The sequence below is a fragment of the Oncorhynchus gorbuscha genome, linkage group LG03, assembly GCF_021184085.1.
Source record: "Oncorhynchus gorbuscha isolate QuinsamMale2020 ecotype Even-year linkage group LG03, OgorEven_v1.0, whole genome shotgun sequence".
NCBI lineage: Eukaryota > Metazoa > Chordata > Actinopteri > Salmoniformes > Salmonidae > Oncorhynchus > Oncorhynchus gorbuscha.
The window spans coordinates 47,007,343-47,024,194 of record NC_060175.1 but is presented as its reverse complement, the minus strand read 5'-3'; the positions used below and the strand labels follow the sequence as shown (position 1 = coordinate 47,024,194).

At 41.6% G+C, this 16,852-nt stretch overlaps 1 protein-coding gene across 4 annotated transcripts in view; it reads left to right on the top strand.

The window, feature by feature from the left end:
• Nucleotides 1–16,542, top strand: part of LOC124031445 (6-phosphofructo-2-kinase/fructose-2,6-bisphosphatase 4-like) — a 28,682-nt gene extending 12,140 nt beyond the window's left edge. For 2 of the 4 annotated variants that reach the window (XM_046342683.1, XM_046342681.1), the window contains exons 6-14: nucleotides 7,393–7,449; nucleotides 7,532–7,653; nucleotides 8,965–9,172; nucleotides 10,784–10,930; nucleotides 11,045–11,149; nucleotides 13,722–13,851; nucleotides 13,963–14,025; nucleotides 14,153–14,217; nucleotides 14,752–15,721. In XM_046342683.1, the coding sequence (XP_046198639.1) occupies nucleotides 7,393–7,449; nucleotides 7,532–7,653; nucleotides 8,965–9,172; nucleotides 10,784–10,930; nucleotides 11,045–11,149; nucleotides 13,722–13,851; nucleotides 13,963–14,025; nucleotides 14,153–14,217; nucleotides 14,752–14,811 (957 nt within the window). In that variant the 3' untranslated portion in view covers nucleotides 14,812–15,721. Of the gene's footprint in view, nucleotides 1–2,460; nucleotides 2,825–7,392; nucleotides 7,450–7,531; nucleotides 7,654–8,964; nucleotides 9,173–10,783; nucleotides 10,931–11,044; nucleotides 11,150–13,721; nucleotides 13,852–13,962; nucleotides 14,026–14,152; nucleotides 14,218–14,751; nucleotides 15,722–16,043 lie in introns of those variants that run through there. The other 2 variants (XM_046342684.1, XM_046342682.1) reach the window with 2 other exon arrangements.
• Nucleotides 16,543–16,852: the final 310 nt, after the last annotated feature.

The following is a 16,852-nucleotide window of genomic DNA, read 5'->3' as shown; positions in this document are numbered from 1 at the left end:
TTCTTGATGCCATCTCTTGTTTTGACTCTTGTCACGCCTATGCTAACATGGCTAGGATAATCAACAACTGTAACAATGTATTTGAAATGGAACAAATGCTTATTCTGCAAATGTATACATATTTCTAAAAGACATTTGCAGATGAAATGTAGGGTTTTGGAAAGTATTCACACCTTGATGTTTTTCAAATGTTGTGCCTGAATATTTTTTTTTATTGAATTTCAACATGAGGCCAATGGTGACTTTAATATAGTTGGAGTTTAATGGCTGTGATGGGTGAAAATTCAGGATGGATCAACAACATTGTAGTTAGTCCACAATACTAACATAAATAAAACAGTGAAAAGAAGGAAGCCTGTGTAACAGTATAACTTTACGTCCGTCCCCTCGCCCATACTCGGGCGCGAACCAGGGACCTTCTGCACACATCGACAGCAGTCACCCACGAAGCATCGTTACCCATCGCTCCACAAAAGCCGCGGCCCTTGCAGAGCAAAGGGAACTACTACTTCAAGGTCTCAGATCAAGTGACGTAACCGATTGAAACGCTATTTAGCGCACACCGCTAACTAAGCTAGCCGTTTCACATCCGTTACACCTGTACAGAATAAAAAATATTCCAAAACATGCATCCTGTTTGCAAATCAAATTTTATTGGTCATATAGGTGTTTAGCAGATTCTATTGCGGGTGTAGCGAAATTCTGGGCTTCTAGCGCCGACAGTGCAGTAATATCTTAACAATTTCACACACAAACCTAAGGAATGGAATTAATAATATATACATATATGGACGAGCGACGTCAGCGCGGCATGGACTAAGATATAGTATAAAGTACAGTGTATGAGATGAGTAAATAATTTTGTAATGTAGCCAGTGATTTCTAGTCTGTCTATAGGCAGAAGCCTCAAATGTGCTAGTGATGGCTGTTTAACAGTCTGATGGCCTTTAGATTGAAAAACAGCGGCTATCTCTTGATCCCAGCTTTGATGCATCTGTACTGACCTCGCCTTTTGGATGATAGCGGGGTGAACAGGCAGTGGCTCAGGTGGTTGATGTCCTTGATGATCTTTTTGGCCTTTCTGTGACATCGGGTACTGGAGGTGTCCTGGAGGGTGGGTAGTTTGCCCCCGGTAATGCATTGGGCAGATCGCACCACCCTCTGGAGAGCCTTACGGTTGCGGGCAGTGCAGTTGCCGTACCAGGCGGTGATACAGCCCGACAGGATGCTCTCAATTGTGCATCTGTAAAAGCCAAGTTTATTAAGCCTCCTGAGGTTGAATAGGCTCAGTGTGGTGAAGGCGCAACAGTCTATGTGGGTGGTCCAGTTCAGTTTGTGACGTGTACTCCAAGGAACTTGAAGCTTTCCACCAAGTCACAAAACTAATACTGCAAAAAATTTGGCAAAAACAGAATATTTTGACCTGAATACAAATGTTTGCGGCAAATACAACACATTACTGAGTACCACTCTCCATATTTTCAAGCATAGTGGTGGCTGCATCATGTTATGGGTATGCTTGTAATTAAGGACTGGGGAGTTTATCAAGATAAAAAAAGAAACTGAACAGAGCTAAGCACAGGAAAAATGCTGAAAAACCTGGTTGTCTGCTTTCCACCAGACACTGGGAGATGAATTCCCCTTTTCAGCAGGACAATAACCTAAAATACAAGGCCAAATCTACAGTGGGCGTGCTTACCAAGAAGACAGTGACTGTTCCTGAGTGGCTGAGTTAAAGTTTTGACTTACATCTGCTTAAAAATATATGGCAAGCCTTAAAGCTTGTAGAATTTTTGAAAGAATAATGGGCAAATGTTGTACAATCCAGGTGTGGAAAGCTCTTAGACTTACCCCAAAAGACTCACATCTGTAATTGCTGCCAAAGATGATTCTAACATGTATTGACTCAGTGGGTTGAAAACTTACCTAATCAAGATTTCATTTTTCATTAACATTTATTTACGTTAAAAATATAATATTTTTGGTTATTGAAAATGTATTTCAGTGGTTTAGATGGTACAACGAATCTCTACACTCTGAGTGCCTAATTTCAGTTTGTGAAAAAAAAACAAGCAAACTTAGAATTTTAGCAATCAGGAAATAGCAGAGCGATTGTGTATTGCACCTTTTTTTTAGCTCCACTTTGTAACAAGAAAATCTGGAGAAAGTCATGGTGTGTGAATACTTTCTAAAGGCACTCTAGCTCGTTTCAGGAAACTAGGCGTATGTCGCCCATCACGACTTCACAGGAGAGGCATTTAAACATAAACATTTATTTTTATCAAATGTGTTTTTTTGCAGAACGTGAACTTTCATGTGTCTTAAGCTTGTATGCCATCTGTAAATTCGAATAAAATTGTTACATTTACGAGTTTAGTTGGTTTAGCCACAAAAAAGACAGACCGGAACCTTCCCGCTAGCCTTCATTGGGTGAGATAATGGATTGTCTGGACATGCCGAGCGATGAGTTCGGATTGGTCTGCCATGTAGTACGCTTCTGTCAATAACATGAGCTGCTTAGTATGTGTAGGTAATCCTTGGTAACGCAGATAAAACTTTATATAAATATCACGAAGAACTGCGTAAGTGTTACTAATGCGCTCCAATTTCTGGAGGACCAAGTTTTGAAGTCTGTGGAATGCCTGTGGAAGCGCAGTATGATTGCTAAGGAGATGGAGGAAATTCAGGCGTTTCAATTCATGCGGAGGGAGTCAGAGAGAACACACAGAAGGCTGTTGTAATTGTAATCAGAGACAGGTGTTGTACACATCTTCAAAATAAGGGTAACCATGGTATAGAGAGGGAGAAGCATCCATGTATACGGGTAAGTGAGTGGCCAGCTACATTTTCAGATATTATAGGTTTCTAATTTTATGAAAGTCGTTTTCATTGCCAATTTAAAGCGTACTGTTAGTTAGCTAGCTAACGTTAGCTGGCTGTCTCGCTAGCTAATGTTACGTGTATGAATAATCCTACATAATCATATCTCAGAGCTGTTTCCATTGCTAGTTATAGCCTAATGTTAGTTAGATGGCTAACATTGAACCTAGCTAGTTGGTTAGCTTTAGCTACCTGCAGATTCATGCAGGGTAGTAACATTATGAGTTGGGATTCTGGTTCATTATTTAGCTAGCTACGTGTCTAAACATGGCTCCACTATGCAATTAACCATTTCACTGTGCATGTATCAAACTTAGATTTGAGTGAAATATAGTGTGTTTACTAGACTAATGTGAAGAACCACATGACCTGCACCAAAGTCAAATTAGGATATAACGTTAGGCCAATGAGACAGCATTTTAGAGCTTGGACACTATGGTAGAATGCCCTGTGTTTTAATTTTGTCACTCACAACTGTAAGCTATTTTCTGCAATTAGCTCGCCATTAACTTGTAAATAAGGATTTTTTTTGTGATACAAATGAGCTAAAGTTAAGAACTTGAGCTGGGCTGGATAGCTAACAAGCTAGAAACTAAGAAAAACATTGGTTAGGAAGTTGCCTGGTTTGCTAGATTGACGTGTTTAAAAATGTACCAGTTATGCTAGTTTGGACCACCAGGCTGCTAATGTCATGCAGCCTGTCGTTTCTTTGTGTTCATACTTTTTCATAACTACAATGTTCATGATGTCCCTGCGACAACTGTCTACAGACATGTCGATAGACGTAGCATTAACCAGCCTTAAGTCTTAATCTTTGGTTGTTTAGTACACTACCGTGCTCTATTTAGCACATGGCCTCCCATGTGAATCCTTAAAGAGATGTGTGGGGGCTTAAGAGGGTGTGAACGATGCTGAATGGATGTAGACAAAGAGGAGCTCCCAAGTAGGTGTACCAAAAAGTTCAAGGGCCCTTTTCTCAAAAATGGGGTTAAGGTCATCAACTTTCAAAGCATAATTACTTTCCCTTTGTTCCTCAACTATAGTGTGTGATAAATTTGTATATCTGAGTCTACTTTTATTCATTTAGTAAATGTTTCTACATAAGATTGAACCGGTCGGTCACTGTCAATAGTGTGAACCAACCCTGTTTTTGTTTTTAGACTTGTGCTTGCGTATGCATAGGTTTTGTTGAACACCCCACACGTCAACGTCAAAACATTTTATTTGTCACATGCTTTGTAAACAGGTGTAGATTAACAGGGAAATGCTTACTTGCAGGCCCTTCTCGACAATGCAGAGAAAAGATGAATAACTACACAATGTGTAAAGAGAACTTGGCTATATATGTAACGGATGTGAAACGGCTAGCTTAGTTAGCGGTGTGCACTAAATAGCGTTTCAATCGGTTACGTCACTTGCTCTGAGACGTTGAAGTAGTAGTTCCCCTTGCTCTGCAAGGGCCACGGCTTTTGTGGAGCGATGGGTAACGATGCTTCGTGGGTGACTGTTGATGTGTGCAGAAGGTCCCTGGTTCGCGCCCGGGTATGGGCGAGGGGACGGACGTAAAATTATACTGTTACATATACACATGGTACCAGTACTGAGTCGCTGTGAAGGGGTACGAGGTAGATATGTACATATAGGTAGGGATAAATATAGGTAGGGATAAAGTGACTAGGCAAGAGGGTAGATAAAATGTAGCAGCAGCGTATGTGATGAGTCAAGAGTTTGCTATTGGTTAACTACTTAACTCACTATTTAGCAGTGTTATGGCGTCGAGGTAAAAGCTGTTCAGGGTCCTGTTGGTTCCAGACATACTGCTTGCTGTGTAGTAGCAGAGAGAGCAGTCTGATATTGAGGGCTGGAGTTTTTGGCAATTTTTAGGGCTGCCTTCTGACACCACCTGGTATAGAAGGCCTGGATGGCAGGGAGCTCAGCCCCAGTAATGTACTGGACCATATGGACTACCCCCTGTATTGCTTTGTGGTTGGGTGACAATCAGTTGCCATACCAAGCAGTGATGCAGACAGTCAAGATGCTCTCAATGGTGCAGCTGTAGAATATTTTTTGAGGATCTGAGGGCCCATGCCAAATCTTTTCAACCTGCTGAGAGGGAAGAGGCATTGTTGTGCCGCCTTCATGACTGTGTGGACCATGACAATTCCATAGTGATGTGGACACCAAGGATCGACCCACCCCACTACAGCCCCGCCGATGGGGGCATATTCTGCCCTCAGTTGCCTTTAGTCCCTGATCAGCTCCTTTGTCTTGCTGACATTGAGGGAGAGGTTGTTGTCCTGGAGCAACACTGCCAGGTCACTGACCTTCTCCCTATATGCTGTTTCATTGTCTGTGATCAGGCAAACCACCATTGTGTTGTCAGCCAACTTAGTGTTGGAGTCTTGCGCGGCTATATACACACGCAGTTGTGGGTGAATAGGGAATACAGGAGCACGCACACCTGAGTGGCCTCCGTGTTGAGGGTTAGCATGGTGGATGTGGTGTTGCCTACTCTCACCACCTGGGGGTGGCCCGTCAGGAAATCCACAACCCAGTTGCAGAGTGAGCTGTTCAGTCCCAGGATCCTAAGCTTAGTAATGAGTTTGAAGGGCACTATGGTGTTGAATGCTGAGCTGTAGTCAATGAACAGTATTAAGGATTTCACATGTAGGTGTTCCTCTTGTCCAGGTGGGAGAGGGCAGTGTGGAGTGCAATAGTGCGTCATCTGTGGATCTATTGGGGCGGTATGCAAATTGGAGTGGGTCCAGGGTGTCTGGGATGTTGTTGCTGTGAGCCATGACCAGCCTTTCAAAGCATTTCATTGCTACAGATGTGAGTGCTACGGGGCGATAGTCATTTAGACAGGTTACCTTAGTGTTGTTGGGCACAGGGACTATGGTGGTCTGCTTGAAACATGTAGGTATTACAGACTGGGTCAGGGAGAGGTTGAAAATATCAGTGAACACTTGCCAGCTAGTCAGTGCATGCGCTGAGTAAGCGTCCTGGTAATCCGTCTGGCCCCGCAGCCTTGTGTATGTTAACCTGTTTAAAGCTCTTACTCTCATCGGCTATGGAGAGCAAGATCACCGTCTGAAACTGCTGGTGCTCTCATGCGTAGTTCAGTGTTGCTTGCCTCGATGTGAGAATAGAAGGAACTTAGCTCGTCTGGTAGGCTTGCATCACTTGGCAGCTTGCGGCTGGGTTTTGACGAGCCTCCAAGCCAGCGTAGTAGGATTTGTTCTGTTTTGACACCGCGCATGCTTTGCGTACACGTCCTGGTAAACCGTCTGGCCCAGCGACTTTGAATGTTGACCTGTTTTAAAGGTATTGTTCACATCGGCTACCGAGAGGGTTATCACAGTTATCTAGAACAGCTGCTCTCGTAAATGCTTCAGTGATGCTTGCCTTGAAGCGAGCATAAAATGCATTTAGCTCATCTGGTAGGCTTGCGTCTGGGTTTCACTTTGTAGCCCGTAATAGTTTAAGCCCTGCCACATCTGACGAGCGTCAGAGCCGGTGTAGTATGATTCAATCTTATTCCTGTATTGACGCTTTGCCTGTTTTGATGATTCGTCTGAGGGCATAGGATGATTTCTTATAAGCTTCTGGGTTAGTCTTTCGCTCCTTGAATGTAGCTGCTCTAGCCTTTAGCTCGATGCAGATGTTGCCTGTAATTCATTGCTTCTGGTTGGAATATGTACGTGCATCGACAACGTCGTCCCCACAATTATTGATGAAGCTGATGACTGAAGTGGTGTACTCCTCAATGCCATTGGATGAATCCCAGAACATATTGTGCTATCAAAAGTCTGTGCTATCAAGAGTCCTGTAGTGTAGCATCCGTCATCTGACCACTTCCGTATTGAGCGAGTCACTGGTACTTCCTGCTTTAGTTTTTGCTTGTAAGCAGGAATCAGGAGGATATAATTATGGTCAGATTTGCCAAATGGAGGGCGGGGGAGAGCTTTGTATGCATCCCTGTGGTCTAGAATGTTTTTTTCGTTACTCTGGTTGACATGCTGGTAGAAATCTGGTAAAACTGATTAAGGTTGCCTGCATTAAAGTCCCCGGCCACTAGGAGCGCCACTTCTGGGTGAACCTAAATGTTATCTGATGAATCCCGGACCATTTTCCAGTCTGTGCTAGCAAAACTGTCCTGTAGCTTAGGATCTGCTTTATCTGGCCACTTCTGGTAATCCCAGTTTGAGTTTTTGCTTTTAAACCTGAATCAGCAGGATATAATTATGGTCAGATTTTCCAACTGTATGGAGAGCTTTGTATGCAAGGAGTAAAGGTGATCTAGAGTTTCCCTGCATCAAATCACTGACCACTAGGTGCACTGCCTCTAGATGTGCATTTTCTTTATTTGGCCTTGTACAGCTTGTTGGGTGTGGTCTTACTGCCAGCATTGGTTTGTGGCAGCAAATAGACAGCCACAAAAAATGTAGATGACAGCTGGGAACTTGATGTCTTGTCTATCCTTGGGGTTTACGTTCTTCCCTTTTCTCCTAGGTGTTCTTTGTAGAGTCTGTTTGTGAAGACCCTGAAGTCATTGCAGAGAACATTGTGGTGAGTGCTCTTCCACAGTTCCTGTAGGTAACTCTTTGGAGAGAACCAATGAGTCTTAACTCTTCTCTCTTTCTCTGTTCAGCAAGTGAAGCTGGGCAGCCCTGACTACACCAACTGCAACACAGAGGAGGCTATGGAGGACTTCAAGAAGAGGATCAAGTGTTATGAGAACTCCTATGAGACCCTGGATGAGGTTCTGGACAGGTGAGCAACTTATCTCACTGAGGAACAAAGTTCTCTCCTATTTGTTTAGCAAGTGGTTGTTTTTAGTTGTAACGGGAATTTACAGGTGAACAAAAAGCAGTGCAGTTAAATCTCATTAAAATTAATCTGGTTTATTACAGGAAGTCAGAACATAAACTGTGACAGAATCACACACTGTCATAGATGCATTATGACTGTGTCCTCAAATTCAGTCTTCAAGACTGGCAGACATTTTATGCTGGCAGTTAAACGGGTCAAAAGTAAGAACATCAGTACTTCATTACAACAGAACTATATTGAACAAAAATATAAATATTTGACTGAGTTACAGTTCATAGAAGGAAATCAGTCAATTGAAGTAAATAAATTGGGCCCTAATCTATGAATTCCTCATGACTGGGCAGGGGTACAGGCATGGGTGGGCCTGGAAAGGCATAGGCCCACTAATTGGGGAGTCAGGCACAACTAATCATATTTTTTTTTTCCCACAAAAGGGCTTTATTGCAGACAAATGGCTTCTTGATAAACCACATCGGTCAGGTGGATGGATTATCTTTCCAAGGAAGAAATGCTCACAGATTTCAAACAAATTTGTGCACCAAATTTGAGATTTTTGTGCATATGAAACATTTCTGAGATTTTATTTCAGCTCATGAAAAATGGGACCAACACTTTACATGTTGCATTTTTGATATTTTTATTCAGTATACTTAAAGATCGCTCTGTCATTTCCTGGTTGCAAAAATTATAGGTTGCCTAATTTCAGTTTGTGACAAATAAGCAAGCAAAGTGTTTAGTCATTGTAGCATCGAAAGTGCTGTGAACTATATTTTCTATAACCAAATATATTTTATTTCCATCTGTTTGAAGCTGGTGCCAAACAAAGTTAGACTCAAAAAAGAAACTTAAGAACTGGAAGCATAGAAATTGTGAACATGGAATCTATCTACTGCTTCTTAGACTTTCTCATAATCTGAAAGAAATATGAGTTATAGATCTGTCAATGTGAATTTGATCAAGTCGCCCAATAATTTACATATTGCAGCTTTAAGTAAATATGTTGTTAAACATACACGGTTAACTCCTGTTTCCCTTCCCACATACAATCATGTTTATTACATATCAGTCCATATCCACAGTAAATCAAATAGTAATTCATCAAATGTCCCATTTACAACAGTCAATGACATGTTGCTTGTCCTTTTTAACCCGGAATCATTTTAAAGCTGGTTTCAATGCATGTTGTATCTACGAGGTTTTCTCTTTTATAAAGTAAGGGATTCCTAAAGCTCTCTGACATGTATCTCCTAGGCATCTGTCCTACATTAAGATCATGGATGTGGGCCGGAGGTACCTGGTGAACCAGGTCCAGGACCACATCCAGAGCAGGATTGTCTACTACCTCATGAACATCCACATCACGCCACGCTCCATCTACCTGTGTCGCCATGGAGAGAGTGACCTCAACGTCAAGGGCTGCATTGGAGGAGACTCTGGGCTCTCACCCAGGGGCAAGGAGGTACGGCTAACTATCCTTAGATTCCATCTCTACCTTAAGAGTTCTACTTTTTGTTTCTTCAATATTGAATAGGTTTCCATATTTTGGAATAGATTGCATTTAATTTTGTAAAAATGTTACCCCCTTTTCTCCCCAATTTTCGTGGTATCCAATTGTTAGTAGCTACTATCTAGTCTCATCGCTACAACTCCCGTACGGGCTCGGGAGAGACAAAGGTTGAAAGTCATCCGATACCCAACCAAGTCGCACTGCTTCTTAACTTCTTGCTGTCAAGCAATCCCGTATTCGGGAGCGTAATCAGCCTCAAGCTCATTACCATAACGCAACATTAACTATTCATGAAAATCGCAAATTAAATGAGAGAAATATATTCACTCACAAGCTTAGCCTTTTGTTAACAACACTGTCATTTCAGATTTTCAAAATATGCTTTTCAACCATAGCTACACAAGCATTTGTGAAAGAGTATTGATAGCTAGCATAGCATTAAGCCTAGCATTCAGCAGGCAACATTTTCACAAAAACAAAAGCATTCAAATAAATTATTTTATCTTTGAAGAACTTCAGATGTTTTCAATGAGGAGACTCGGTTAGATAGCAAATGTTCAGTTTTTCCAAAAATATTATTTGTGTAGGAGAAATCGCTCAGTTTTGTTCATTACGTTTGGTTAAGAAAAAACCCAGAATTCAGTCATTACAACGCCAAACTTTTTTCCAAATTAACTCCATAATATCGACAAACATGGCAAACGTTGTTTAGAATCAATCCTCAAGGTGTTTTTCACATATCTATTCGATGATAAATAATTCATGGCAGTTTGGTTTCTCTTCTGAAGCAAATGGAAAAATACACGCAGCTGGAGATTACGCAATAATTTCGACGGAGGACACCAAGCGAGCACCTGGTAAATGTAGTCTCTTATGGTCAATCTTCCAATGATATGCCTACAAATACGTTACACTGCTGCATACACCTTGGGGAAACTACAGAAAGTGTAAGCTCATTCCTGGCGCATTCACAGCCATATAAGGAGACATTGGAACACAGCGCCTTCAAAATCTGGGGCATTTCCTGTTTGAAATTTCATCTTGGTTTCACCTGTAGCATCAGTTCTGTGGCACTCAGATAATATCTTTGCAGTTTTGGAAACGTCAGTGTTTCCTTTCCAAAGCTGTCAATTATATGCATAGTCGAGCATCTTTTCGTGACAAAATCTTGTTTAAACGGGAACGTTTTTTATCCAAAAATTAAAAGAGCACCCCCTATATCGAAGTTAACACAGCGCGCATCCAACCCGGAAGCCAGCCGCACCAATGTGTCGGAGGAAACACCGTGCACCTGGAAACATTGGCTAGCGTGCACTGCGCCCGGCCCGCCACAGGAGTCGCTGGTGCGCGATGAGACTGGGATATCCCTACCGGCCAATCCCTCCCTAACCCGGACGACGCCAGGCCAATTGTGTGTCGTCCCACGGACCCCTCAGTCGCAGCCGGTTTACGACAGAGCCTGGGCGCGAACCCAGAGTCTCTAATGACACAGCTGGCGCTGCAGTACAGCGCCCTTAACCAGGATGTTTTCTTTTCTCTTTATGTTGATTGTTCCCTGGGCAGTTTGCCAAGTATCTTCACCAGTTCATCCAGTCTCAGGAGATCAGTGATCTGAAGGTGTGGACCAGCCAGATGAAGAGGACCATCCAGACAGCTGAGGCTGTGTCTGTACCCTACGAGCAGTGGAAGGCTCTCAATGAGATAGACGCGGTGAGGACTCGACTCGGCACAGCAATGCCACCTGTGTGACTGTATGTCGGTGATCCTCAAACACACGCCATACAGTTTGTATATCTGAAGTGGTGTGTTCTCTGCTATCCTCAGGGTGTGTGTGAGGAGATGATGTATGAGGAGATCCAGCAGCACTACCCTCTGGAGTTTGCAATGAGGGACCAGGACAAATACCGCTACCGTTACCCCAAGGGAGAGGTGAGTGTGAGGAGAGCATTCTCTAATGCCTCATTTAATCACATTGGAAGTTTACATGCACCTTCGCCAAATACATTTAAACTCAGTTTTCCTCAATTCCTGACATTTAATCCTAGTAAAAATTCCCAGGCTTAGGTCAGTTAGGATCACCACTTTATTTTAAGAATGTGAAATGTCAGAATAATAGTGTAGAGATTTATTTCCTCACATTCTCAGTGGGTCAGAAGTTTACATACACTCAATTTGGTAGCATTGCCATTTAAATTGTTTAACTTGGGTCAAACCTTTTGGGTAGCTTCCCACAATAAGTTGGGTGAATGTTGGCCCATTCCTCCTGACAGAGCTGGTGTAACAGAGTCAGGTTTGTAGGCCTCCTTGCTCGGACACAATTTTTTTCAGTTCTGCCCACAAATTTTCTATATGATTGAGGTCAGGGCTTTGAGATGGCCACTCCAATACCTTGACTTTGTTGTCCTTAAGCCATTTTGCCACAACTTTGGAAGTATGCTTGGGGTTATTGTCCATTTGGAAGACCATTTGTGACCAAGCTTTAACTTCCTGATGTCATCTCTAGGAGAAAGAATGCGTCTCCTTCCTGAGCGGTATGACGGCTGCATGGTCCCATGATGTTTATACTTGCGTACTATTGTTTGTATAGATGAATGTGGTACCTTCAGGCATTTGGAAATTTCTCCCAAGGATGAACCAGACTTGTAGAGGTCTACAATTCTTTTGACATTTTTTTAAGTCTTGGCTGATTTCTTTAGATTTTTCCATCATGCAAAGAGGCACTGAGTTTGAAGGTAGGCCTTGAAATACATACACAGGTACACCACCAAATAACTCAAATGATGTCAGTTAGCCTATCAGAAGCTTCTCAAGCCATGACATAATTTTCTGGAATTTTCCAAGCTGTTTAAAGGCAGTCAACTTAGTGTATGTAAACTTCTAACCCACTGGAATTGTGATACTATGAATTATAAGTGAAATAATCTGTCTGTAAACAATTGCTGGGAAAATTACTTGTGTCATGCACAAAGTAGATGTCCTAATCGACTTGCCAAAACCATAGTTTGTTAACAACACTAATCTCAGATTTTCAAAGTATGCTTTTCAACCATAGCAAAACAAGCATTGTGTAACAGTATTGATAGCTAGCGTAGCATTTAGCGTTAGCATTCAGCAGGCAACATTTTCACAAAAACAAGAAAAGCATTCAAATAAAATAATTTACCTTTGAAGAACTTCGGATGTTTTCAATGAGGAGACTCTGTTAGATAGCAAACATTCCGTTTTTCCTGAAAGATTCTTTGTGTAGGAGAAATCGTTCCGTTTTGTTAATCACTATTGGCTACAAAAGAACAAATTCAGTCATCAAAACGCCGAACTTTTTTCCAAATTAACTCCATAATATCGACTGAAACATGGTAAACGTTGTTTAGAATCAATCCTCAAGGTGTTTTTCACATCTCTTCGATGATATATCGTTTGTGGAAGTATGATTTCTCCTCTGAATCACATGGACAAATGCTTTCAGCTGAAGATTACGCACCAATTTCGACAAAGGACACCAGGCGGACACCTGGTAAATGTAGTGTCTTGGTTTCGCCTGTAGCATCAGTTCTGTTGCACTCACAGATAATATATTTGCAGTTTTGGAAACGTCAGAGTGTTTTCTTTCCAAAGCTGTCAATCATATGCATAATCGAGCATCTTTTCGTGACAAAATATCTTGTTTAAAAAGGGGAACGTTTTTTTTATCCAAAAATGAAATACTGCCCCTAGGGTCTCAACTGGTTAACAAGAATCTTGTGGAGTGGTTGAAAAACAAGCTTTGACTCCAACCTAAGTGTTTGAACTTCTGACTTCAACTGTATTTATTATGAAAGGGCTCTACCAACCTGGATACTTTTATGTGTGCCAAGAGATGTGTGTGAGAACTTGCTTCTGCTCTACTGTAGTTCTTCACAATGACAATTTGCATCAACATAGATGAGAAACTAAGTGAATGTTTTGCTCATGCGGTCCAAATGTAGTTTAATTTGGCACTGTGACATTAAACCACATCCAGGTGGCTAATGGCCATGTACACCTTGCTAATGAGCCGTAGTAAATAAAGACCCCTTCCTCCCCTGTCTGTCTGTGCTCCAGGCTCTGGGTACAGGCTGTTTTTCAGTTGGCATGAACAATCAGTGGTGTGTTCTCACTTTTAGTCCATCCCATTGCTGCCACTTAGAGAGATGGAGGTGGTGATCAGCGAGGCAGTCTCTCGCACTCAGTAGTGGGGGAGAGCATCGTTGTCTAAGACCCTTTACTACAGTACTAATGGCTTATCGTTATGTGGTTAATGACTTATCGTTACATTAGAATTAAGTGTTCTACCTTGTTTTTCCCAATGTAGACTCATTACTGAAGATAATTTCTTCTGTTGCAGTTTTTGTCTGCTCTGTTTTTAATTTATTTTTACCTTTAAGTTTTTGTGTGTGAAACCCTATTGTGACCCTGCCCTTTTGGGTGAGTTAGTATCTTGTTTTGTCTATTGGTGTAACTGACAGTTACCCTGTCCCCTCAGTCCTATGAAGACCTGGTGCAGAGGTTAGAGCCGGTCATCATGGAGCTGGAGAGGCAGGAGCATGTCCTGGTCATCTGTCATCAGGCTGTCATGCGCTGCCTGCTGGCCTACTTCCTTGATAAGACAGCAGGTCAGTCTGATTCTCTTTCCTGGATAACAGTGATGGACGGAAGGTGTTTATTTTCGCACTTTGTAGATCTCTTTTATAGTAGATTTCTTAGTCATGTGTGTTGTTTCTCAGAGGAGCTGCCCTACCTGAAGTGCCCACTGCACACCGTGCTGAAGCTCACACCAGTTGCTTATGGTAAGACTGGCCTACCCAGTCCTGTCTGCATCTGTGTTAATATCAATTGCAAAATAGCATAAATATTTTAGTATTGGATTTAGTGGTTTATAATGCAAAAATGCACATTTCTGGGCTCTGTCTTCAGGCTGTAAGGTGGAGTCCATCTACCTAAATGTGGATGCAGTGAACACTCACAGAGAACGCCCAGAGGTTGGTATATCTACATGCATTAATTAATTTGATGGATAAGTTGGAATATGTGCTATGCTTGACTGTTAACTCTCAACTCAGTAACCTGTTGTTGAGGAGTATTTGAATGCAGCTGTAGTGCTTTTCAACAGTCCCGGTTGCCATGGCTTCACAATCAGAAGAGCGTTTAATAGTGGGTTAGAGTGGTTTCTTTATTGTAGATGTGTGTGTAAAGATGGTGATAGTGACTCATGTAGTGACCTTTGTCCATTGCCTTTTCACACCCTCTACCTGAATATACCTGTAAGAGGGTTGTGGGATAGAACGCTATGATTCATGATATGCCATCAGGTGAAATCTGTCATTAGGAATCATGCTCAGGCCATTTCTTTATTGTATATGTAGAGAAGAATTTGGGGAGTGTAACTATGAGAATCAACTTGGGTAATTAAACAATGTACTGTGCATCTTTATCACATCCTGTCTTTCCCACCCATCCTCCCATTTTGTTCCCCTGATGTTTGACCGCAACCTTTTTGTTTCATTGCTGAACAGAACGTAGAGGTGTCACGGATGGCAGAGGAGGCTTTGCTAACAGTACCAGCTCACCAGTGAGATAGTGTCCCTCACTCGCTCTATCCCTCACACTCCCTCCTTTCTACTCCTCCCGCTGGCCCTGCCTCCATATTTGCTCCTTCAATCAGGCAGTTAGTTCTTAATTACTCCATTCCCTCTACTTCCTGACATCAAAAGCACTCTGATTGTTCTACTCAGATTGAGTCAAAGTATCCAATTAAAGTAATGATAATTAACTGGAATCCAGTTCATTTGAATATCCTTACTATAAGTAAGGGTCTGGTGTCCTTTTTTTGTCTGTTTATTGAAATTATATTTTTCTCTCAATTGACATGGTTTTGCAAATGAATGTTGTATTTCCAAACCAGAGCACATTTTAATTTCAAATGTTTATTTTAATTTTAGGATAATCTTTTTCATTTAGTCTCATGGAAGGGATCCTAATAAAATACCTATTCGGGAAGCTCAGTATTTGGAACATTTGTCAGTCATGTGTGGCTGATGTGAATCGATGTCTTAATTAGTTTAAAAGTTGAATGTGTCTGTCAATGTTCATTGCGTTGCACAAATGTCTACTTGATTTGAGGTAGTGTTTTGCACCTGGACTCTGAGTCTTAAACTCTTTTAGTACTAATTTAATAATTTTTAAAAATTCAGTTTAGTATATATTTTTATTTGATCATGTAAGATTAAATGTTTGTTTATAATCATGTATGAAGAAGGCCCAGAGAAACATATATTTTTCAATAAAAAATGTGAAGGTCTGCTCCATATGGAATATGACCGGGAGTAATTTCCACATCAGTGTTTACTGACTGCTAATAAAATCTACTTGACCAGTCCTGCTGTATTTTATATATCGATGCATCAAATCTCATGTTTTTGTTCTACAAATGTCTTGATAAACCACTGTGCTACGCAAATAAATAGCATTTGTTCTTCAACCTTATTTGTATGCAAAGGCTGGATTGGAAATCATTTCCTCTGAATGAACGCCTATTCCTCACTCTGTACAAACGCCTGTTGGTATAACACTGCTTGTCTGTCTGCCTGGGACGTTAACCATTGCCATAGCAGTAACTCTCTTCATCCACAAAGCATACTGCAGAACATGCCCCCCCCCACCTCCACTAATTTACTTTTCCTAGATTAGGGATGGGCAATTGACAGCCCCCCATTCTGTAGGTTAATTGGTAACCCCAGCACATCTCCCTTGTTTTGAAATACCATTGACAGATTTGGTTAGTCAGCCTTGTATGTTCCTCTTTCAGAACATCAACATTCATCGCACCACAGAAGATGCCTTGCAGACAGTCCCAGCTCACCTCTGAAATCAAAACCAATCGGGTTGAAGTTGGGCCTCTTCTGTCTCCCAGATTTGTCACTACATGTGTCATTACTTGTGGCCCTAGTGGTAGTCTGGATGTGATCTGTTCAATATCCCACTCAGCTGATATGTTATTTTTGTGGGGTGATGTTTTCCACTTCTTCTGCCTCTCTGAGCACAACCTCATCTGCTTTTGGTGTCTCTGTTCAGAGCAATGTGACCTGGAGGATCGAGAGCCTTTTGGCATCTCAATTGGCCTGTACTCCTTTTTTTTGTAAGTATAATTCTCAGTCTACAGCACATTCAGTCCAATTGTTAGAGGTCAGAATAGAAATGTGAATACAATTAACCGTTCTGCTTGCATTGTAGGGTTTGGGGGTATGCATTCACAGAATGACTGACCTATTACTGCTCCAATCTCATGGTAGGAAGAGGCACAAGTCCTTGGTACTAGTTTGGTTTGTGTTAAAGTTTTATGTACGGCTGACAGACTTGTCTAGGAGAGAAAGGGACTGAAATTTATTTTTGTAAAGTATGAACCCCTCAGTATCTGTTTCTATTAACTTGTCCAATGTTTTTTTTGACATTTGGAAAATAGATTAGATTTAAATTAGATAATTGCCCGCTGCATAGTGTGTCCATTGACTATTCTAGTGTCGATTTAAAAAAATAGCAGGATGTAATGTCACACCAACAAAACAAACTAGTATTGAATAGAAATAGTGGTTGAAGTGTTTGTATTATGCATTTAGG